The sequence below is a fragment of the Typopeltis vanoorti genome, chromosome 9, assembly GCF_054136105.1.
Source record: "Typopeltis vanoorti isolate ZY-2024b chromosome 9, IOZ_Tvanoo_1.0, whole genome shotgun sequence".
NCBI classification, from domain to species: domain Eukaryota; kingdom Metazoa; phylum Arthropoda; class Arachnida; order Uropygi; family Thelyphonidae; genus Typopeltis; species Typopeltis vanoorti.
This window is the reverse complement of record NC_143557.1, coordinates 697525-723123: the sequence shown is the minus strand read 5'-3', so window position 1 is coordinate 723123 and position 25599 is coordinate 697525. Positions and strand designations below refer to the sequence as shown.

The 25599-nt window shown below is 36.5% G+C and overlaps 1 protein-coding gene across 2 annotated transcripts in view; it reads left to right on the top strand.

The window, feature by feature from the left end:
- Positions 1–25599, top strand: part of Arpc1 (Actin-related protein 2/3 complex, subunit 1A) — a 380782-nt gene that overhangs the window by 97070 nt on the left and 258113 nt on the right. For both annotated transcript variants that reach the window (XM_090398241.1, XM_090398242.1), the window contains exons 4-6: positions 2400–2505; positions 14260–14377; positions 14772–14831. In XM_090398241.1, coding sequence (XP_090254367.1) covers positions 2400–2505; positions 14260–14377; positions 14772–14831 — 284 coding nt within the window. The remainder of the gene's footprint in view (positions 1–2399; positions 2506–14259; positions 14378–14771; positions 14832–25599) is intronic.

Below are 25599 nucleotides of genomic sequence, written 5' to 3'. Positions count from 1 at the left end.
TATTGGATGACCGGTGAGTCAAAGTGTGTGAAATTGCTGAGACCATAGGCATTTCAAAAGAATGTGTAGGATATATTTTGCATGAAGAATGCAAATGAAAATGTTTTGTGCAAGATGGGTGCCATGCTTGCTCACAGCAGATCAAAAACGCACTTGCATGAAAATCTCTGAACAGTGCTTGGAGCATTTTAACAAGAATAAAACTGATTTTGTGCATCAATTTATTACTATGAATGAGACTTGGATTCACCATTACATACCAAAATCCAAACAACAGTGAACAGAAGCCGGTTGTTCAGCGCTAAAGAAGACCAAGTTGGTTCCATCAGCAGGATTTTGTTTATTAATTATCTTGAAAAGGGCAAAACAGTAACTGGGGAATATTATTCTGATCTTGTAATCAGACTAGATGAAAAAATTTGTGAGAAAAGACCTGGTTTGCAGAAGGAAAAAAAAATCATCTTTCATCAGAACAATGCACCTGTCCACAAAGGTGTTTTGGCAATGGGAAAATTAAGGGATCTGCACTATGAATTGTTGGAACATCCACCCTATTCCTCAGATTTGGTTCCTTCTGACTTCTATCTCTTCCCAAAACTAAAACTCTTCCTTGCTGGTCAGCGTTTTTCTTTGAATGAAGAGGTAATTGCAGCTGTAGAGGGGGGGGGTTGCAGATCTTACTGAGAACCACTACAAGGACAGGATAATGGTGCTGGAGCATCGCTGGAATAAATGTATTAGTCTTAAGGGAGATTATATTGACAAATAAAAAATAATTTTGAAATTATAAATTCGTTTTTTAATTCTTAGGCTGAGAACTTTTCAGACCACTGTTGTATGATAGTTCTGAGAAAAAAATAGGGGAGTAAACAGATGGCATCAAAGGCAGAATCATATTAAAAATGAAGACTTTAGGAAGGAACTTGACATTGTTAGTATTCAAGAAAGTATGAGAAGGGCTGATCTAAATTGATGTGATAAATAGAATGAGAAAGGAAAATTTAGCAGAACAGGGGTGTAATGCCATGATGGTAGACCAGAGGATGACCATGGTTTAGGTGGATTGATTCAGTCAGAAGTGCCTTTGAAGATCAAAATATTAAATATGACAATGTTCAAGTGCTGACAATTAATTTTACTATTTATGGTCTTCTTAAGGTTACTGTCATTTTGCTATATGAAAAACGTGTCCTGCGCATTGCATTTGGAGGAAAATTGTTGAAAGATTGTTAATGTCTACTTTTCATGTAGTACTGTCATAGTAGCCTGATCACCCCTTGAGGGTACATATCAGGAAATTGATGATGATATAGTTCTGATGTTTACCATTTTCTCTTTTCTCTGGAGTGGTCAGTTTGATCACAAATAAAGATGTCTTTCATTATTAACATTGAACGAAATGACTCGTTATAAAATATTTGTTGCATATGAACTAAATTGGTCCTTAAATGAAAGGTACAGCTTTAGATGGGGCTTTTTCATTAGTCAGGTGATATCTAATTCATTTCAGAATTGTTTACTATAATTCATTTCAGCACTGGTTACTATAAATAGAGTGCTGCATTTGGTATCAGATCATTCTATGATCTGGTGGACAGAATCATACAATCTAACAGATCATAGAATGATCTTACAAAAAGGAAATATTTGGGAAGATTTCTGGCTGAAGCACTGGTGACAGCAGTTGGCAGACTAGTGTGATGAAAGTTGGTATCTGACCTGACATTAGACAATAGGAAGTTTACTGTTTACATAGATAGCAGAATGAACCTAGACTGGAGCTGCTATGAAGATTTATACTATACATTCTCACTATAACAAACTACAGAAAAGTGTCAATCAACAGAAAATGCTGTGATAAAAGCAAACTGTCTTTTATGACAAAAAATATTTCTATGGTCCCTATGAGTTGTAGTGAGAGTTGAGTGTAATGTGTTTTGTATTGTTTACTTTTAAAATAGTTCATTTAGCTTTAGCTGAAGTATATTTGAATCCTGCTTGATAACATTGGAGCATAGATACAAAGGAGAAATGTGTGTTAAACTTGGAATACATTATAGCCATTTATAAGAACTGATTGCAGAACATTCATCTAATTTTCCCATGGGCTCATTTATCTGTAGGACTCGTCAACGTTATGAGAATAAATTGTCAGATATCAGAACATAAGTGCATTAACATCAATAAACATGACATGAGCCATTAGAGAAAAGTCTGCACAGCATCAGGTGATGTTAAATCACACTATAACCAGGTGTGCTGTTGTAATATTACACTTCTTTCAGCTTAGATCTCTTATCCCTTTCCACAAACATAATGATCTCTGATATGCAACATACACATTGCATTTTCCAAATTATTAATTATCAATTATTTAGATTTTGTCATTATTCTTTCAGGATAGAAATGCATATGTGTGGACACAAATAGATGGAAAATGGAAACCTACTTTAGTTCTACTTCGAATTAATAGAGCAGCCACTTGTGTTAGGTGGTCACCACAAGGTTAGCATATACTTTTTTAATTTTGTTCTTATAAAAGTAATTAAATCAAGTTAGTTCTCTAGGAATATGTATTCTCTTGAATTAGCATTTTGCCTTAATTGTCATTTAGGTGGATTGATTCAATCAGAAGTGCCTTTGACAATTGCTCTTTGATTAGAAAAGCCGTAAGGTTGAATTCTATCTGGCAGGCAAGGTAGTTTTATAATCTTCTCAACTGGGGGTGTTTTCAATTCACGTTAAGGAGGCAGCCAAGTTTTTCCTCGAGGAGATTTCTGAATTACCAAGGAAATCTTTGTAAATACGGTAGGCCCCAATGCAGATGCCTTTAATACAAGGTGGTATCAAAAAGTTTCGAGACTAGGTTTGTAACACGCCAATAGATGCACGCATAGTCACAGGGAGCACCTACCTTCATAAGTCAGTGTGTCAAAAGACATCGTCCTGTGTACATCGGGAGCTGTGCAACTGATGCTATTCTGACCACCTGCGTTACCACATCTGCAATTTCATCATGGACAGCAAGTTAGAACAAAGAGCAAACGTGGAATTTGAGGATCATTACTGGTGACGAAACTTGGGTGTACTGGTACGACCCTGAGACGAAGCAACAGTTTTCACAGTGGAAGATCCCATCATCTCCACGACCGAACAAGGCGAGGCAGGTCCGCAGCTCGACCAAGTGCATGCTCATTGTCTTTTTCGACGTTTGCAGCATTGTGCACCGAGAATTCATCCTCAGGGGCCAGACCATCAATAGCGAGTTCTACTGCCAGGTTTTAAGGTGTCCGAGGGAGGACATTTGGTGAAAGCGACCAGATCTGTGGCACGCGAAAAACTGGATGCTCCATGACGACAATGCACCCTGTCACCGAGCTCTCCTCACACGCGAGTTTCTCGCCAGAAACAACATGATTTCACTTCCGCACCCACCCTACTCGCCAGATTTGGCTCCTGCAGACTTCGCCCTCTTCCCGAAGATGAAGATCCAGCTCAAAGGTCACCGTTTTAACACCATTGCGGAGATCTAGTGTGAATCACAGAAGGTGCTTGACATGCTTCGAAAAGAAGACTTCCAGGACACGTTCCAGAAGTGGCATGAATGCTGGGAGTGCTGTATTGATATGCAAAGGGACTATTTTGAAGGGGATAGTGTGTAAACGTAGATAAATAAAGTAATTTCTCGTAAACAAAGCTAGTCTTGAAACTTTTTGATACCACCCTATATATGGTATAGGAGTTCTGTGTGACTTCTTGTCTGGGTTTCTTTATAGGAGAGTGGTTGATTATTTTTTGGATTATTATTGAATTATATCTGTTTAGTAAGGCTGTTTCTTTGACAATTTACATTTCTTGTTTTAGAGATTGTTCAGAAGAACAAATCTTGTGTACTGTGGAATTTTATCATGCCATATTTTTCAGGTGGATGATTAGCTAATATATTGTGGATACATCAACAACCTGAAAAAGTTGGTTTTCGATAGATGGAAGTGGAAATGGATCCATCTTGCTTATGCTGGATGTATAAAAGAAAGGATATACCTTTTTGATGATACTTTTTTCTATGAACTTTATACAAGGATATAAGGTGTTGATTTTTTGTAGAAATGATTAGATTTCTGGTTCTGCGTGATTCCAAACTGCAAAGACATCATCAATGTATGGCAGCCAAAATCTTGATTTTTGGGTCAAGATCAAAAATTCTTCTAGGTTTCATAGTTAAGAATTTATGGAGACACAACATACGTGTTAAAATAATTACTTTACTTAATATTAGGAAAGTAATACATTCAAAATTTCAACCTCTGTATTGAGATCATTATCAGGAAAATACGTATGTATAAGATACAAGCTACATGCAACTACACTTTACGAAGGTAAAATGAATCTAAGCTGCTTATTAATCTTTTATCTAGCCTGACCTCTAGTGGGAATAAAAAAAAACTAAATTACTAATATTAAAAAAATAAAATAAAATTTAAAAATAAATTAAAAACAGCACTACATTAATATTTCTAAAGTCCTCTCATATTGAGATTTTATTCTGGGCATGTTCCAGTTACTATAAGGGTGGCAAATGGGGTCCTCCACAATCTTGGAATGATTAGTATGTCATTTTTGTTTAAGTTTGGCTTGTGTTTTAGTATTTCACAGGTTGCAGATAGAAGACCCATCTGCAACCCTAATAGCAACTGGAACAAGCCCAGAAGAAAATCTTTGGAATAATGAGCAACTCACAGATAAGTCTCATTGTCCAGTTCCTCATGCTGATATTTGCCCACATCACTCTACTTGATATTTTCTGTCATTCAAGATTATCCTCGTATTTAGTATTAAATACTATAGCCACTCCTCTTTTCCCATTGTCATTGCCTGAATATAACATTTTGTATTTGTTACTTAGAAAGATCTCACCTGTTTTTGTCTTCTTTGTTTCAGTCATGCCTATTATGTTATCTGGTACTTGTCCAATTCTGCTAGTTCCATTTCCTTTTCACTGATGCTTCTTATGTTGATAGTACCAATCTTGAACTGTTGATGTTGAGTTTGGAAGTGTTCTGGGATTTCTTCAAATAGCTGACTTTTTGCTGTTTGCCCTGGTTTCCTGACAAAAACAACGGGCACCTTGAGTAACCAGTCGATGTTCCAGCCAGCATGAAAAATGTTATGTTGTTCCATCATTTTGTGTTGTAGTTTAAGCCAATAAAAATACAATTTGGTCATGGTGAGGTTTGGATATTAGGTCAGAAGCCCCAGTCAGTTCTCTGCATTCCTTAAAAGGCTATGTTGAGATCTCCTTGTTATGCAGCTTTGGCCCTTAAGCACCCTGCAAAAACAGTCTTGTCTACACAATATGCTTAGAGTTTATCCTGCTGCTAAGCCATCAGCAGCATTCCTAATTTTAATAAAATTCTGTAGATGGAAAAAGCTCATATATTAATACAACTTACTTCCTTTCCCTACCCCAATCAAGTGATTACAAATGTTTGAAAATGTTTAGTATCACAACTAAATGGTGATTAAAGGTATTCTAGCAGCATTTCTACAAAGTAAGGTGGAAGAGCCCAGTCATAAGAACTTTTAGCTGCAAAGGATCGCTGGGCGATTCAGGATGCAAGAAAGACTCATAAAAAATGAAGACTTATTTTAAATCAAGGCAAGTTAACTTCTTTCACATGAAGTGGAATAGATTTCTCTTCCCAGAAACCTGGGATTTTTCATTCTGAAAACTGAAATGCACATAATGTGCAAGTTGCAATTGTCGGAATATACACAAAAAAAAAAGCTTCAATGGAGAAGAATAGCTGTTCATGGGTGAGATGCCAAGGAAATGATCCTGGAAATGCCTGTAACCAGAGGTCTACAGTACAAAATCAGTACCTTCATTCTATTTCCCTTTCTCCATACAATAATTAGCCAATAAACCATCCCTTATGAGAGTTTATTAAGGCTGTTTGTTATGATTCCAGTTTATTTTGCAGAGGACCCAATATATGTTGCTGTTGTCTAAGTGCTATCTCTTCTCCAACAATCAATAACAGATGGTTAGGGAAAAAAATTTTTTTTTTCAGAGGGTATTGGATCTTCTGGCCCTCCTTTGTTGGAAGATCATAACTTATCCAAGTGCAGTGTTTCTGTATAACCTTGAAAATGTAATAGAAGCTGATTCTTGATATTTTCATCTATTTTATTTCCTCTTCAGATTGCATTTTACTTGTTTGAATCCACTAAAAATGACATTTGTAAAGAAAAGTTCTTTGAATAATCAGTTTTAAGAACTTTTGTAGCCCCCAATCAGCTATGACGATACCCATTAGTTGAAAAGATCTAGCTTTGAATCTTATTGTAGATGCAAGGAATATTCATAACCTTCTCAGGTGAAGGTAAGATGATCTTATATGTGATGGTAGGGTGTTTCCTCCTGAAAACTTGGGGTTTTTCTTGCAAAAAGAGACATTCACCAGAAGATACATTCAATTGACAGATCATTAATTAGATTTATGTGAAGCCAAGTTATTTGCTTTTCACAATTCTTTGCTATTGAGCCTGATATGTTTTTACGGTAAGGAGATTTTTTTAACGTTTGTAGTTTTTTTACTTTTATACTGCATTATATTATGCATTACAATTATATTTTTAACATTTCTACATTTGATTTATTCTTTTAGCTTTCCAAATGTAAATAGTGAATTATTTTTAATGTTTTAGTTGATTTTCATTTTTTTTTAGACAGTTATAGTAATTTTAACTATTTTAAGTAAAGTAAGCCGGTATAGTTATGAATTGTGTAGTAGTGTTATATGAGGCCTACCTATTACAGCCAGGCACACATAACATGTTTTTTAGTTACTGTGATTTGAACAAACTATACCATTTCATTTTAAATAATGCAAATTTCCAGTTAACATGTCCATTTAAAGTTTGTGGTATATCATCAATTTCCTGATGTGTATCTCCAAGAGATTGTGATACAGTAATTTATCATTTATCTGATCCCTCCATTGTTAGCAAACTTTTGGTAGAGCACCATGTAATTTACTATAATTATCTGACCCTTCCAGTGTACGATATCCTTTGAGGATATCGTACACTGAAAGGCGTACAAATGAATGGGTGTTAGAAAAGATTAGTAGAACTTTAAGGCTTCTTAAGGATATTGACAGAAGAAAATTAAAATATTTTGGACACATAGAAAGGATGGAAGGAGGACTTCTAAGAACAGTAATAGAAGGTAAAGTTCCTGGAAAAAGAGGCAGAGGTAGACCATCAATGAGATGGAATGGATGGCGTGTGTGGAGTGACTGATCTTCAGAGAGTTGAGGCTGCCAGAAGGGCAAACAACAGGACTACATGGCGCGGCCTAGTGTGGAACATCATCGAGCATCGGAGTGACCATATGGCATCTGTAGATGCCCAGTGAATACAGACAGACAGACAGACATCTGACCCTTTCAGAGCTTGTTTATTGCAAGCTAAGCTTTACTGCTCATCGAGCAGGTAATAAACTAGTGTTTGCCTGCTGCCTTCCTCAGTGTGTTCCATTAACTACTGTAAGCAGATTTATTACTTGTCTTCCACTAATAAAGTCATGCATGTTAAGTTTACGATGTGTCAGGTGGGCAGTAAACAAGCATTTGCCCATCGAGAATTGTAGGATGAAAAAGGAAAGCCAACACTGTTCAAATATTTTCATAACAAATAGTTTCTTCATTGTGCATTTTATCCAATAGACTTAATGAAAATACACTAATTATAAATTATCTTTTACATGGTATACAGTTTTTTTAAATAAGTTAAAAGGTATTTGTAAAATTCTTTATGGATGTTCCATAAGGTCGTGTACCAATTATAATTTTTCCTATTGATTATATTTGATTAATGTGTTTCCATTTTTGCACAATGTGCTCATGGGACAAAACCGAGACTAGCTTGTGTGTGCACATAAATATTTATTTATAAATTTATAGAATTAAATGCAACTATTATTTTAAAATTATCTATACCAGAATTTTCAACTTAATGAAGCGAATAAATGGAAAATAGGTTTTCTGTTTAGGGTCATATCACCCTAAAATTGACATTATATGACCATAAAATTAAATCAAAGCTTGCATAATTCTGTATTTTGATGAATGAGTTGTTTGAATCCCTATCCTTTAGATCATTATTATTAATATTGGCACTCCATGGTGTCAAAAGACTCGTCACGGGAGATGCATTCTACACGTTAACACAATACCTATCATACGTTTCCTTAAACCCATTCATTGTTGGTGTGCTCACAACCACCTCTGGTAATCCATTCCACTCATTAACCACTTGACAAGTAAAGAACCTAGTCTGCACTCTGGAACAACTTCAAAGTGTGATCCTTGTTTCCCCCCCCCCCCTACTCCCCACGTATTGAAAAATTTTTTCTGTGTCAGTCTTATAGAATCCCTTTAATTACTTACGTTTCTAAACTTCAGTCTCAGTCCATCCTCATAGGGAACATTTCACAGAGATGTCTCCAGCTTGTTCACTTCTATCTGAATCCTCTCCACAACCTCCTGATCTCCAATAAATGCAGGTGACCAAATCTGTGCAAGTCAGTCAATATGTTGCTAGTCATAGCCTTATAAAGATGGATAATAACTTGCTTATCTTTACTTGTCAGTGTGTTCTTCAGCATCCAAGTAGTCCTTGGAGCTATTTTGCCAATTCTTGCAATTTTCTCTTAATTTCTGATTCCTAGGAATCAAATCGAGCAATAGTGAATGCACATGATGTCAAAATTTTGCAAGATAATTTGAATAGATTGGAAGACTGGGCTAAGGAGAGTGGATGTCAGTTTAATGTAGCAAAGTATAAGGTTATGCATTTTGAGGTGAAAATATTAGCAGCAGTATACCACATTGGTGGAACTGTACTCCAGGAGATTGTAGCCAGAGATTTGGGAGTGTTGGCAGATAGGGAATTGAAGTTTAGTGGGGGGGGGGGCACATAGAAGAAGGGGCTAAATAAATCGGCTCATCAGATTATTTGGTTACTGAAGAATACTTTGATGAGAAGAGGCAAGCAGGTTATTATTCCTCTTTATCGAGCATTGATAAGACCCCATCTTGACTACTGTGCCCAGATCTGGACCCCCTGGGTTTCTTCTTGATGGGGAGGCGGTAGAGAGGATCCAGAGGCGAGTGACTTAGATGATAGCGGGTCTAGTTAAAGATCGGTACTATCAACATAAGAAGCCTGAATGGCAAAGAAATGGAGCTAGCTGAGGAATTAGATAAGTACCAGATTGACATAATAGGGGTGACTGAAACAAAAAAGACAAAAACTGTTGAGATCTTTCTGAACAATAAATACAAAATGTTATATTCAGGAAATTACAATCAAGGATTGTCATTTCCTGAACATAGTATTCAATACGAGGCTAATCCTCTTGAATGGCAGGCAGTCTCAAGTAGAGTGATGTGGGCAAATATCAGAATGGGGAATTGGATAATGAGACTTGTTTGTGCCTATGGTCCCACAGAAGGTTCTACTAAGGTAGAGGTGGAGGAATTTTTTGATGCTTTAGAAAAAGCATCTGATACAATGATAAAGGAAAAGTTGGTCCTTGTTGGGGATCTAAATAGCAGAGTAGGAAATGATTGTCAGACATACAAAAATATATTGGGAAAATTTGGAGAAAAGAGAAAAGCTAATAATAATGGCAAATACTTGTTGGATTTCTGCTCAGGACATGGACTGATTATTACTAACACCATGTTTCAATATAAAAATATGCACAATTTCACATAGAGAGAAGAGGCAAGGAATAAGAAAAGTCTCATTGACTATGTTATTGTTGATAGTGATGTTTTCTCCCTGGTGCAGGACACCAGAGCGTACAGAGGATTTGAAATTGGAAGTGATCACTATTTAGTCTTGAGCAGGATAAAATTGAATTTCATATTGAAAAGAATAACATGTAAGAAAGTTTTAAAGCGAATAAAAGTTGAGCAGCTCTCAGATGTGAACTGTAGACTAAAATACAGAAAGATTATTGAAGAAAAAATGAAAGAGTTTGAGAACAGGAACTAAACCTTGGAGATTCAGTGGCAAGCCTTGAAGAAAACCCTGATTGATTCAGCCAGAGAGGCATGTGGTGAGGTTGTGTGCAAGGATAGAAAAATCAGAACTCCATGGTGGACACAGGAAGTTAAAGAGGCCAGTGAAGGAAAAGAAGAAAGCATATTCTTCCTGCTTTTAAGTCAGCTTTTGCTCTTAGAGAATACAGAGACAAATGTAAGAAAGCGAAACTCTGTGTAAAACTAGCTAAACAAAAGTCATGGGAGGACTTTAGCAAGAACATAGAAAATAAATATCAAGAAGGTCGTAAGATATTCTGGAGGTTGTTGAAGAAGCTTAGAAATGGAGGAAAGAGTGCTGTAAAAGAAGTTAGAGATGATGAAGGTGACATGAAAACAGGAGAAAAAGATATCCTTGATGTCTGGAGTAATTACTTCGAAAAATTGCTAAATGAAACAAGCAGTGAGAGCACAGTGGTAAAAAAACACTCGCCAAGCATACGGTCAGGAATACATATCCATTCTTGAAGTTGAAAAAGCCATCAAAGGCTTGAAATGTGGAAAGGCAGCAGGAGTAGATGATGTTCGACCAGAAATGCCGAAGTATGGTGGTATAAAAGTCTTACGGTGGCTGCACTGCATAGTTCAGAAAGCCTGGACAGAGGGCCGAATTCCCGATAATTGGAGTAGAGCTCTAATAGTACCCATATATTAAAAAGAGAAATAAAACTGAATGTGAGAATTACAGAGGTATTTCCCTACTGAGTGTTCCTGGCATGATCTATGCAAGTATACTTGAGAAATGGTGGAGAAGAATTGTGGAAGAAAAGCTTGGTGAAGAACAAGCTGGATTCAGGCCAAATAGAGGCTGTCAGGATCAGATCTTCACTTTTCGACAAACAGTTGAGAAAGCATGGGAATATAACAAAGATCTGTATTTAATTTTTGTCGATCTGGAAAAGCATATGACAAGGTGCCAAGAGAGAAGCTATTCAATACGCTACAATTATATGGTGTCAATGGGGCATTATATCAAGCAATACTTAGTCTGTATTTGAGTTGTAAGTCAGCAATTAGAACTGAAGGAATTACAGGAAGTTGGTTTAATGTTAAATCTGGTGTGAGTCAAGGATGTACATTATCCCCCTCTGTTATTCATTATCTATATGGATCACATTATGAAGGAAAGTGGTATTAAACATGATATCAGAATTGGAGATGTTAATGTCACCTCTTTGCTTTATGCGGACGAAGTTATACTTCTAAATAAATCCTCTACAAGTCTGCAAGATTCTCTGACTATATCTGTTGTAATAGATATGATATGAGGGTCAGCATTAAAAAGACAATGACAATGAAAATAGGTAGAATTATTGAAAATGTCAACTGTGTTGTGAATGGGGAACCTGTGGAACAAGTGAAACATTTCAGCTACTTAGGCATGATTTTTACTGAAGATGGTAAATTAAATATAGAAATAGACAACAGAATCAGCAAAGCTGGTATGGTGGGAAGTCAATTGAAGAAATTCATATGGAGTAAGAGAGAAATTAGTCAGAACACTAAATTAGCTGTATACAAGACAGTGTTCAAACCAGTTTTAACTTATGGATCTGAGAGCTGGGTCAGAAGTAAAATCCTTGACCAAAGACTAGAAACTGCAGATATGAGAGTCCTGAGAAAGATTAGAGGCATGAACAGATGGCATCAATGGCAATACCATATTAAAAACAAGGATTTTAGGAAAGAACTTGACATTGTCAGCATCCAGTAATGCATTAGCAGAGCTAATCTCAGTTCGTTTGGTCACTTAAACAGAATGGGCAAGGAAAGATTAGCAAAACAAGTGTTCTCTGCCAGGTTGGCAGAAAACGACCCAGAGTCAGACCAAGATATAGGTGGATTGATACAGTACAAAGTGCCTTAGACGATAGAAATATAAGATCTGATAATGTTGGAGTCTTGACAAGTAACAGACTGATTTGGAGGAATATTGTAGATAGGAAGTTAGTAATGATGTAAATTTTTCATGTAGTACTATCATATCCTCTACACCCACCTTGAGGGTACATGTCAGGAATTTGATGATGAACTTTGATATGGGAAAAGAGAAAGACTTTTCTCTTTTCCATATCAAAGAGATTTCCATATCATACTGAAGAAGAAAGTGGCAGTAATAAAAAGAGAAGAAAAGGAATTATGCTAGAGGAAAAGCTGGAAGTCATTAAGAGACATGAAAGTGACGCTACTAATACAATGATTGTGTGGCATCTGGGATACAGTGCGTTTACAGTTCGGAGTATATTGAATAAGAACAAAGAATACAAAGAACAAGGAAGAGTTGCTACTTCTTCTTTAAGCATCAGATTAACTGAAATAAAAGACGTTCCATCTTGATCATTTAATGATCAAGATGGAACGTCTTCTACCATTCTGGATTGAGGATTGTAACTAAAAAAGAATACTTCTTAGTACAAAGAATATTCAGGCAAAAACCCTCAATCTTTTTACATCATTGAAAGAGACCAAATTTCAAGAGGAATGTGAAGCTGGGAATCTGCTAGTGCTGATCAAGATTCTGCGGCCAAGTTTCCTGATAAATTGTAAAGGATAATTTAGGAGGGTGATTATGACGATCAAGAAATATTCAAGATCGATGGAAGAAACTGGTCTCTTTTGGAAGCACATGCCAATAAAAACATTCCTAGCTAAAACTGAAGCATCTCAACCAGGATACAAAGTATCTAAAGATCATCGTATGCTTTTATTAGGAGGCAGTGCAGAAGGCAAATTTAAATCCAACCTGTGCTTGTTTATCATGCACAATGTCCGATCTAACATTATTGAAAAATCATCACAATTGGAAAAGAACTTGGATTTAATGAATTGGATAATGAAAATGTGAGAAACTTGCTCGATTCCCAAGTGAGAATGAACTCCTTCAACTAGAAGAACAAAGTGCATATGAAGAAGATAGGGAGTCCGAACAAGAAGAGAATGTTATGACTAAGAAGCTAACTGCAAAAGAACTTGAGCTTGTTTTCAATCACATAGAGAATGCTAAGGAAAGTTTGCTGATTCTGATATGGAACGAAGCTTCGAAGCCCACCGAAGTCTTTATTAAGAGATCGTCCACTATCTCAAATTGCATGACAAGATGCAAAAGTCGAGCACTATTCAAACATCTTTACTTTTTTTTTCTAATTTTTTTCTTAAAAAAAAAGTAGCTCAATCAAATGTTTAGACATTAAATAATAATTTAAGCAATTGATTTTTATTAACTTTAATGATTTTATCCTCTAATATAGCTTATATTTTTTTTTCTAATTTATGCTAACTAATGGATGAATTATAATTATTCCTATTGTTTATTGTATTCTATTCGCTTAGCACACATTAATTGATGAATTAATTAATTGCATTAAGTGAGGTTTTCCTGTACAGCATTCTGAGTTTCTGTGTTCCCATTGTACAATTTCTTTACTACTGAAGACAATGCTGCATGTTGATTCAGGTAATGTATGGCTTGCATATTGCAGACCTACCATGGAAACCCATGTTGTGAGCCTTGGTTCTGAATGTTTATGTGCAGATTCATGTTCCAGTCGATGCCTGGAACTCTGCATTCAACATGTCAGCCGACAACTGGCAGATTTTATGCATTAACCTTCATAACACCCTACGGTCACATCTGATGAGTGTGTTGGGTCGTCCACTGTGGATAGCACTTGCAGTTGACTCCCTGCACTTCCATCTCAGTATGGTATTACTGATTGTTGACCTGGGATGGCTCAATTTGCTGAACAGATAGGCCTGAAACATGGTATCCTATCACACCATCTCTTTCAGACTCTGTCAGTTCTTTCTAGCAGCCATTTCACCTAGACATAGTTGCACTGACTTGTGAGCATCATATTCTTCCAATTTGTTCTGGCTACAAATATGTGACTATGTGGCACAATGCACCTTGCCCTTGAGGATGTTTGCTCAAGCTATATATATAATATGTTCTTATACAGAACATTTTCCCTATATTTAAAGAATTCATAGTAACTGTGAATAAACTTTTTCGAAACATTGCAGTATACTTTCATTTTTTATATTACTGATTGATGAAATATGCAATGCATTAATATTATTGTTAAAACTATTGTCAGAGATTTTCAGGCTTTTGAAGATATGAAAATGTGATTAATTTCAGAAAATAAGTTTGCAGTTGGTAGTGGAGCAAGATTAATATCAGTGTGTTATTTTGAGGAGGAAAATGATTGGTGGGTGAGCAAACACATCAAAAAGCCAATTCGTTCAACAGTTACTAGGTAGGATCTTTGATATGTCGTAATTTCATTGAAATTTTGTAGAACAGTGGTGCACATCCTAGACTGCAAATATTCAGTTTGATTAAGATTATTTTATCATAATAGTTTATTTTGTTATTCTGTGTAATCACTCAAATTTAACACCCTGTTAATTTATATATTTATAGAGCAAATAAATTGTGACATGCCTTATTTTATTTTCTTTCTCTGTTCTTATTTAATAAAATGAAATAAAGAAGCAATTTTTTAGAAGAGTTTTTGATATGAACTGTATCTCAGTTTTGAACATTAAGTTAACAAAAAAAATAGAAATGTGCACCACTGTTTTGAAGCAGAAAAGCTATGGTGGAGATATCAGTTTTTTTTTTTTTTTTTGTTTGTTTGTGTGTTTTAGCATTGATTGGCATCCAAACAATGTATTGCTTGCTTGTGGCTCAACAGATTTTAAAGCAAGGTAAGATTTTTTGTAATCTCATAATCTTAAGACTATATATCTTTTCCTCAGTTTTGTTTCTTACTAAATAGCAAGTCTTATATTTTAAAACAAGCACTTTAAATTTGTAATTTTGTGAAAATCATATCTGCAGCTTTTTGTTATAAACATATTTCACATATCTAGACAAAAATCTAAAAAAAAAAAAAAAAAAATTCTAGAATTTGGGTAATTAAGAACTGTCTTCTTTATGATGGTTACCAGCAACTGAAAGATATTAATTAAATAGGCATAAAACCTGAAGAAATGCATAATTTCTAAAATAGATTTTGTATGGAAGACTAAAAAATCTGTCTCTAAAGGATATGTCAGTGAACAGCCACCCAGTTTGCAATGAAATTTAACAAGAAGACATTCCCTTTCTTGGACATTTTACTAAGAATAGTGAACATCTATCTTTTAAGTTTATCTCTATAAATCCTTATTTTATTTTTTTTTGTTTGTTTTTAAGCAATGAACATGTATAAATGCACTGACATGTAAGTCTAACTGCTCCCTGAGTCTGAAATTGGGCTTAGTAAAATCATTCAAGTACTATAATAAATTTCATTTAATCCTTTATACAAGTGAGAGCAAACAAAGTTTGCGCCTGAAAATATCTTCAGGACTGAATATGGGGTTATACTATCTTACCTGGGTAAGTAGTGCAACTCGTAGCAAAGGTGGAGCAAGCTACCAACACTCCTATCCCAGCATCTCCCATAATGCAAAACACATCTCCTTGCGGATATGTATAATGTTATGCATTAAGGGATTGGCCATTACCAGACTAGTTTCGACCTTTATTGAGGTCTCTTCAGTGGGAGCCATGCCCAGAGTTGGAGATACCAGGCAGAAGCAATAGCAAGGTCATCTTTACCTATAGGAGTTGCCATAAGGTTTGCCACCTTTTTTTTTTTATTAAATTACTCTGGATCTGGATTTAGAGAAAGATGTTGAAAGTTTATTTTTCACTTGGTTAGACTATAATAAATTTAGTTTAATCCTTTATCCAAGTGAGAGCAAACAAAGTTTGTGCCTGAAAATATCTTCAGGACTGAATATGGTGTTGTACTATCTTAACTGGGTAAGTAGTACAACACCAGGCAACTCGTAGCAAAGGTGGAGCAAGCTACCAACACTCCTATCCCAGTTCTGAAGATATTTTCAGGCGCAAACTTTGGTTACAAAAGCTGGATTTGAGGTTGGAGAGAAAACACATATCTGGAAAGACAAAGCATGTTTCTTCCTGCCATTGAAAAGTCACATGAAATGAGTTGGAATTGGACAGTTATCTCTTAGCATTATAAAAGAAAACATGAACATCTTTTCAAGCAAGCAGGATTGGTGTGAAGGTACTGTATAATGAATAAGAATGGTTTTATGCTTAAGGGTCAAAGCTGTATAACTGGGAGGAAACCTCCACGTAGCCTTTTCAGGAATGTGGAGAACCGATCAGAGCTTCTGACCTAATGTCAAATCCTCACCTTCTCTTGGTGCACTCTGTTAGATATCTACTTGGATTCTGAATGAACGAGGATAGGCTGGCGGGATTTAGCCAACCTAATTGTATTCTTATTGATTTAAACCAAAATATAAAATGATAGTACAACATGGCAAAATTTCATGCCAGCTGGGACGTCGCCCAGTTAAACAAGGCCCTTATTCTTTTCGCTAGGGAACCAGGATGAACAGCAAAAAGTCAGCTACTGGAACAAATCCTGAAACACACCCCCTACTCAACATTGCCAGAGTTAAAGATCAGTACTATCAACATAAGAAGCCTGAATGGCAAAGAAATGGAGCTAGCTGAGGAATTAGATAAGTACCAGATCGACATAATAGGAGTGACTGAAACAAAAAAGTAAAAACAGGTGAGATCTTTCTGAGCAATAAATACGAAACGTTATATTCAGGCAATCGCAATCAAAGAAAAGGAGTAGCTATAGTATTCAACACTAAATATGAGGCTAATCTTCTTGAATGGCAGGCAATATCAAGCAGAGTGATGTGGGCAAATATCAGAATGGGGAACTAGATAATGAGACTTGTTTGTGCCTATGGTCCCACAGAAGGTTCTACTAAGGTAGAAGTAGAAAACTTTTTTCAGGCTTTAGAGAAAGCAACTGACACAATGAAAAGGATTAAACTAATTTTATTATAGAAAAAGGATAAGTTTGGGAATCTAAATAGCAGAGTATGAAATGATTGTCAGACATACAAAAATATTTTGAGACAATTTGGAGAAAAGAGCAAAGCTAATAATAATGGAAAATACCTGTTGGATTTCTTCTCAGGACATGGACTGGTTATTACTAACACCATGTTCCAACATAGAAATGTGCACAAATTCACATGGAGAGAAGAGGCAAGAATAAGAAAGTCTCATCGACTATGTTATTGTCGATAGGGATGTTTTCGCCCTGGTGCAGGACACCAGAGTGCACAGAGGATCTGAAATTAGAAGTGATCATCATTTAGTCTTGAGCAGGATAAAATTGAATTTCATATTGAAAAGAAGAACATGTAAGAAAGTTTTAAAGTGAATAAAAGTTGAGCAGTTCTCAGATATGAACTGTGGACTAAAATACACAAACCTTATTCAAGAAATTTTTTACTAAATAATTTAAGGAAATTACGATGTCAACTAGGATATACATTAAAATAAATTTTAATATACTTCAATATTTCGGCAACGTAACGTTGCCATTTTCAAGAAACTGAAGAACAAGATATGTGCATGCAGGCACAACAAACAGTAAGTGAGGAAGAAGCAGGAAGCTATTATTTCTCCTAAAGTCCTGATGGTGCCCCTTAGTGGGCAATGTTGGTATTGTTGGGCAATTGGGCTGAAGGTCTTCTGATGTACGTTTCCCAAATTTGAGGCAGTCTCATGCAGCCAAATTTGTTGAGGTTTGGATTGTTTCTTAGGGCTGAAGCTGATTCCATGAAAAGCCTTTCATATTTGTATTTACTATGGTGTGTTATCGTGGCTTTCTTCCACCGTATTCTGTGGCAGGTATCTAGCGCATGGTCAGCAAGACCAGAGTGGCCGTGTTGGTGAAACCGGATGTAGTCCTTGTGTTCTGAAATTCTGATATTTGCTGTCCTGCCTGTTTGGCCAAAGTAGGACAGCTTACAGCTGCACGGGATCTGGTATACACCAGGTAGGTCTGGGGGGGGGGTGGATCTTTAGTAGAGCGGATAAGGGATTCCAATTTTTTATATGGTCTGTAACAAAAAGTTAAGTCATGTTTTTTTAGGATTTTTGTAATTTTTTCCGAGGTGCCTCCCTCGGATATAGGTTATGATAATGGATTTAGAGTAATCCTTGTGAGGGGGGGGAGTTGTGGCTTACTGGTTTCAATATTTGGGGGGGGGGCTAGCCATTGGCTGAGAATATGGTTTAGTTCTATGGTTAGGGCAAATCATTAGGGTATCATTTGAACAGATTAGTTTAGCCCTGTTGTGTAGTGTCTTAATGACTCCATATTGCGAGGAGAGGTGGTGGGATTGTTGGTGAATGTATCTGCCTGTATTGGTGGGTTTTCTATACACTGAGAAAACCAAGGTTCCATCAGGCTGGTGGGTGACTAGTGTATCTAAGAAAGGAAGGCAGTTGTTTAAGTGTGTTAGGAAGGAGAGGAGTGCATCAGAGCCATGTGACCAAATAGCGAACACATCATCAACATAGCGAAGCCAAATGGTTGGTTCTTGTGGGAAGAGTTTAAGGCTTTCTCTTCAAAAGTCTCCATATAAAAGTTAGCCAAGGGTGGGGAGAGTGGAGAACTCATGGCTGTCCCCTGTATTTTTTTGTAGAATTTTTCTTGCCAAACAAAATAGCCTGAGTTCATTGTGAACTGAAATAGGGCTGTGATATCGGGTGGAAATTTAGCTTGGATTAGCTCTAAGGATTCTTTGAGTAGGACATTTGTGAATAAGGAGGAGACATCAAAACTGACCATTATATCAGTGTGTTTGAGTGTAAGGTTTTCTATGCTGGTTTTGAAGTGGGCTGAGTTTTTTTATGTGTGAAGGTGTGTTGCCAGTATAGTGTGTGAGAGAGCTTTGGCCAAATGCTTAGCTAGTTTGTATGTGGGGGAATCAGTGCCATCCACTATGAGACGTAATGGCACATTTTCCTTATGTATTTTTGGGAGTCCATAAATACGGGGGTGGTATGGAGTTAAATGGTTTTAATTTGTTAGTGATCTCCACAGGCCAAGAAGTGACCTTCTTAAGGAGCCTGTGGAGTTTTCTAATTTGTGAGTTGGTGGGATTGTACTCGATAGGGAGGTAAGTAGTCTGATCTAACAATAGAGCTTTCAGCTTACCTGTGTAATCCTTTTGGCTAAGCAATAAATTACAAAAATCTTAAAAAAACATGACTTAACTTCTTGTTACAGACCATGTATAAAATTGGCATCTTTTATTATCTGCTCTACTAAAGACCTCCCCCCCCCCCCTCAGACCTACCTGGTCCTTGCAGGTGTAAGCTGTCCTACTTTGGCCAAACAGGCAGGACAGCAAATATCAGAATTTCAGAACACAAGGACTACATTCGGTTTCACCACTCTGGTCTTGCTGACAATGCGCTGGATACCTGCCATAGAATACGGTGGAAGAAAGCACGTTAATACAACGTTGTAAATACAAATATGAAAGGCTTTTCATGGAATCAGTTTCATCCCTAAGAAACAATCCAAACCTCAACAAATTTGGCTGCATATGACTGCCTCAAATTTGGGAAACCTACATCAGATGACCTTCAGCCCAATCACCCAAGAATACCAATATTGCCTGCTAGGGGGCACTGTCAGACTTTACGAGAAATAATAGCTTTCTGTTTCTTCCTCACTTACTGTTTGTTGTGCCTGCGAGCATATGTCTTGTTCTTAAGTTTCTTGAAAATGGCAACGTGGCGTTGCCGAAACATTGAAGTATATTAAAATTTATTTTAATGTATTTCCTAGTTGACATTGTAATTTCCTTAAATTATTTAATAAAAAATGCATAATCAACATCTAAGCCTTTCCACGAGAATTACGATAATTCACGAAGATGATATCACACGTAAAGCACGTCATTACGGTAAAATGAAGTTAAAGCTATCAAGACAACTGAATTGTGTCGCCTTCCTAAAATGCTGCCGGGATAACCAGGTAATTCCTAACTGTGTGAAATTCAAGCACCGTTTCTCTTCTCAAAAGGCTCTTCGTATTTATAACTGTGCCAACCAAGCCTTGCTCAGGGAACAAATCACTACGACTCTTTGTTTCCTGAATGATGCTAACTTAGCTATCCAGGCACTCGAAGATGACCTTTCATCTTTCGAAATTTGGTCTGTTTTATACGACATCTCATGCACTGCAGCAGAGAAAGAATTTAGAAAAGTACGAGATCAACACATCAAAAAATTTAAAATACAACTCGATCTTGAAACCACAACTTTCTACCGAAACGATAGTCATCTTTTCGTCATTTAGTGTGGAACCTGAAGCACTCGACGCCCTCGCACGTTGCCACAACTTCGCCATTGCGCCCAGAAGAATACCTGCTGAAGATATTGTGATACAAATTGAACGCAGGATACGACACCTTCCAAACCACGTCGCCTACGATATTAAACTGGATGTGGCTTGTGTTCTGACCAAAGCTAAACCACCAAAAGCCAACATGCCCAGTAATGAAATTAAATCTCTACTAGAATTTAAGAAAAACAAGAAAATAATAATCACCAAAGCTGATAAAGGGAACGCCACAGTATTGCTTAACCAAAAGGATTACACAGGTAAGCTGAAAGCTCTATTGTTAGATCGGGCTACTTTCCTCCCTATCGAGTACAATCCCACCAACTCACAAATTAGAAAACTCCACAGGCTCCTTAAGAAGGTCACTTCTTGGCCAGTGGAAATCACTAACAAATTAAAACCATTTAACTTCATACCACCCCCGTATTTATGGACTCCCAAAAATACATAAGGAAAATGTGCCATTACGTCCCATAGTGGATGGCATTGATTCCCCCACATACAAACTAGCTAAACATTTGGCCAAAGCTCTCTCACACTATACTGGCAACACACCTTCACACATAAAAAATTCAGCCCACTTCAAAGCCAGCATAGAAAACCTTACACTCAAACACACTGATATAATGGTCAGTTTTGATGTCTCCTCCTTATTCACAAATGTCCCACTCATAGAATCCTTAGAGCTAATTCAAGCTAAATTTCTTCCCGATATCACAGCCCTATTTCAGTTCACAATGAACTCTGGCTTTTTTGTTTGGCAAGGAAAATTCTACAAACAAATAGAGGGGACAGCCATGGGTTCTCCATTCTCCCCATACATTCACCAACAATCCCACCACCCTTCTCGCAACAATATGGAGTCATTAGGACACTGCACAACAGGGCTAAACTTATCTGTTCAAATGACAATGCCCTAACCACTGAACTAAACCACATTCTCAACACTTTCTCAGCCAATGGCTACCCCCCCCCTCCAAAAAAAAAATCCAAAAAATATTGAAACCACTAAACCCCCCCCCCCTCCCCACAACAAGGATTACTCTAAATCCATCACCATACCCTATATCTGAGGCACCTCGGAAAAAAGTACAAAAATCCTAAAAAAACATCACTTAACTTTCTGTTACAGACCATATAAAAAATTGGCATCCCTTATCCGCCCTACTGAAGACCAACCTACCCTCCCCTAGACCTACCTGGTGTGTACCAGGTCCTGGAAGTTTCAGAACACAAGGACTACATCCGGTTTCACCAATACAGCAACTCTGGTCTTGCTGACCATGTGCTGGATGGTCAACAAGACCAGATACCTGCCATAGAATACGGTGGAAGAAAGCCATGATAATACACCATAGTAAATACAAATATGAAAAGCTTTTCATGGAATCAGCTTCAGCCCTAAGAAACAATCCAAACCTCAACAAATTTGGCTGCATGAGACTGCCTCAAATTTGGGAAACCTACATCAGAAGACCTTCAGCCCAATCGCCCAAGAATATAAACATTGCTTGCTAGGGTGCACCATCAGGACTTTAGGAGAAATAATAGCTTCCTGCTTCTTCCTCACTTACTGTTTGTTGTGCCTGCGTGCATGTGTCTTGTTCTTAAGTTTCTTGAAAATAGCAACGTTACGTTGCCGAAATATCGAAGTATATTAAAATTTATTTTAATGTGTATCCTAGTTGACGTTGTAATTTCCTTAAATTATTTAGTAAAAAAAATGCATAACCAATCTAAACCTTTCCACGAGAATAATGTATTCAAGAAAAAATAAAAGTTTGAGAGCAGGAACCAAACTTTGGAGATTCAGTGGCAAACCCTGAAGAAAACATTGTTTGATTCAGCCAGAGAGCATGTGGTGAGATTGTTTGCAGGTATAGAAAAATCAGTTCTCCATGATGGACACAGGAAGTTGGAGGCAATGAAGGAAAATAAGAAAGCATATCAAAAGTTCCTGGTGAATAAGTCAGCTTGTTCTCTTAGAGAACACATAGACAAACGTAAGAAAGCAAAACACTGCAGAAATAGCTAAAGAAGTCATGGGAAAGCTTCGGTAAGAACATAGAAAATAAATATTAAGAAGGTGGCAAGATATTCTGGAGGTTGTTGAAAAAGCTCAGAAATGGAGGAAAGAGTGCTGTAAAAGGAATTAGAGATGATAAAGATGACATCAAAACTGGAGAAAAAGATATCCTTGATGTATGGAGTAATTACTTTGAAAAATTGCTGCATGAAACAATCACTGACAGCCTGGTCTAAGAAACTGACCAGGCATGTAGTCAGGAATAGTATCCATACTTGAAGTAGAAAAAGCCATCAAAAACCTGAAATGTGGAAAGGCAGCAGGAGTAGATGATATTTGACCAGAAATGCTCAAGTATGGAGGTATAAAAGTCTTGCAATGGTTGCACTGCATAGTTCAGAAGGCGTGGACAGAGGGACGAATTCCAGATGATTGTAGTAGAGCTCTCATAGTACCCATATATAAAATGGAAATAAAACTGAATGTGAAAATTAAAGAGGTATTTCCCTCCTGAGTGTTCCTAGTAAGATTTATGCAAGTATACTTGAGAAACAGTTGAAGGATTGTGGAAGGGGAGCCTGCTGAAGAATAAGCTGGATTCAGGCCAGATACAGGCTGTCACGATCAGATTTTCACGTTATCACAAATAGTTGAGAAATCATGGGAATATAACAAAGATCTGTATTTAAGTTTTGTAGATCTGGAAAAGGTATATAACACAGTGGCAAGAGTAAAGCTATTCAAAATGTTAGTTGTATGATGTCAATGGGACATTATAACAAGAGCACGTAGTCTTTATTTGAGTTGTCAGTAGTTAGAATTGAAGGAAATACAAGAAGATGGTTTAATGTTAAATCTGGTGTCAGACAAAGATATACATTATATATATGGATCACATTATGAAGGAAAGTGATATTAACCTTGATATAAAAATTGGGAATGTTAATCTTAGTTCTTTACTTTATGCAGATGATGTTATACTTCTAAATAAATGCGGTACAAGTCTGCAAGATTCCCTGACTGAATGAATAACTGTTGTAATATATATGGTATGATAGTCAGCAATAACAAGACAAAGACAATGAAAATAGGCACAAACATTGAAGATATGAACTGTATTGTGAGTGGAGAACCTATAGAACAAGTAAAACATTTCAGCTACGTAGGCATGATGTTTAGTGAAGATGGTGAATTAAATATGGAAATAGACAATAGAATCGACAAAGCTGGTATGGTAGGAAGTCAACTGAACAAATTTATATGGAATAAGAGAGAAATTTGTCAAAACACTAAATTAGCTGTATACACGACAGTGTTTAAGCCAATTTTAACTTATCGATCTGATAGCTAGGTTAGAAATAAAACACTTGACCAAAGACTAGAGACATACAGATATGAGAGTCCTAAAAAGATTAGGGGCATGAACAGATGGCATCAATGGCAATATCATATTAAAAATGAGGATATTAGGAAAGAACTTGACATTGTTAGCAACGAAGGATATTTTAGTTTATCTAATCTCAGGTGGTATGGTCACTTAAACAAAATAGGAAAGGAAAGATTAGCAAAAGAAGTGTTTTCTGCCAGGTTTTCAGGAAAGAGATCCAGAGAAAGACAAAGATATAGGTGGATTGATACAGTAAAAAGTGCCTTAGAAATATAAGATCTATTAATATTGGAGTCTTGACAGGGACGGATTGATTAGGAGGAAAATTGTAGATAAGAAGTTAATGGTGATGTAAGTTTTTCATGTAGTACTATCATATGCTATACATGTTAGAAATTTGATGATGATGATTTTATGCCTAATAGGATTTGGTCAAAAGTTGACCAAATTTGGTCAACTTGAACAGATGCCAAAAGGCATCTGTTCAAGTTGATGACATTATTACAGATTCCATTAACATCAAACAAGGAGTAAGGCAAGGATGTGTGCTGTCACTTCTTCTTTTTAACATCTACTCAGAAGCCATATTTCAAAAAGTCTTGGAAGGAAGAAAGGAAGGGATTAGTGTAAATGGTGAAATCATCAGTAACATCCGATATGCCGATGATACAGCTCTTCTGGCTGACAATATTCAGGATCTTCAAAATCTTTTGGAACTAATAAATGCAGAGTGAAAAAATGGGATTAAAAATAAATATCACCAAACCTAAATTCATGGTCATAAGTAAGAAACCAATTCTTAATTTAGCACTTTCTTTAAATAGGAAACAAATAGAAAGAGTGGCAAAGTTTAAATATCTCGGATGCTGGTTAAATGAAGATTGCAATCCAGAAATGGAAATAAAAGTTAGAATTGAAATGACAAGAAAAAATTTTCTCTTGATGAAATCAACACTGTGTAACCGCAGTTTAAACTTAGAGCTTAGAGTACGCATGGTTAAATGTATGGTTACTTAGAGTACGCATGGTTCACATTATGTATGGTCTGTAGTGCTGTACGGTGCAGAAACTTGGACCTTGAAGACAATATCAATAAAAAGACTTGAAGCCTTTGAGATGTGGTTATACAGATGAATGTTAAAAATCCCATGGACAGCAAAAACGTCCAATCAGGAAGTACTGGAACAAATGGGGAAATCACGTGAACTTTTAGATACCATAAAAAGAAGGAAAACTGCATATCTTGGTCACCTACTTCGTAATGAAAAATATAAGATACTTCAAGTGATTATAAAAGGGAAGATAAATGGAAAAAGAGGACAAGGAAGACGAAGAAAATCTTGGCTGGCAGATATCAGACAGTAGACTGGTATGATCTCTGAGAGACTGCTCAGAATAGCTGAGAATCGCTCAAAATTTGCCAAGGTGGTCGCCGACCTCCGATAGGAGATGGCACTCAAAGAAAAAGGATTTGGTCATCAACTGATCTGATTTGATATATACACAAATAGTTGGTTTCTTGTTTCAATGCATCAATGAGATTTCCTTTCACATTAACAGCATGACTTCATAGTAAATGATATACAGCTTACAATGAGTCAGTGTTGTCTTTTAAACATAGTTTTTCAGAAAAAAAAACTGAACTGTTATTCACATGTTGATTACTAATTTACTTTGTGAGTAGTGTATTTCAGTGGCACACCCAGAGGGGTGGGGTTCAGGGGGATCCTGGCCTCCCCAAAGATAAAGGGGAAAAAACTTTAGAAAATTTTCCAAAAATCTTTTCCTAATTAAAATTCATTTTTT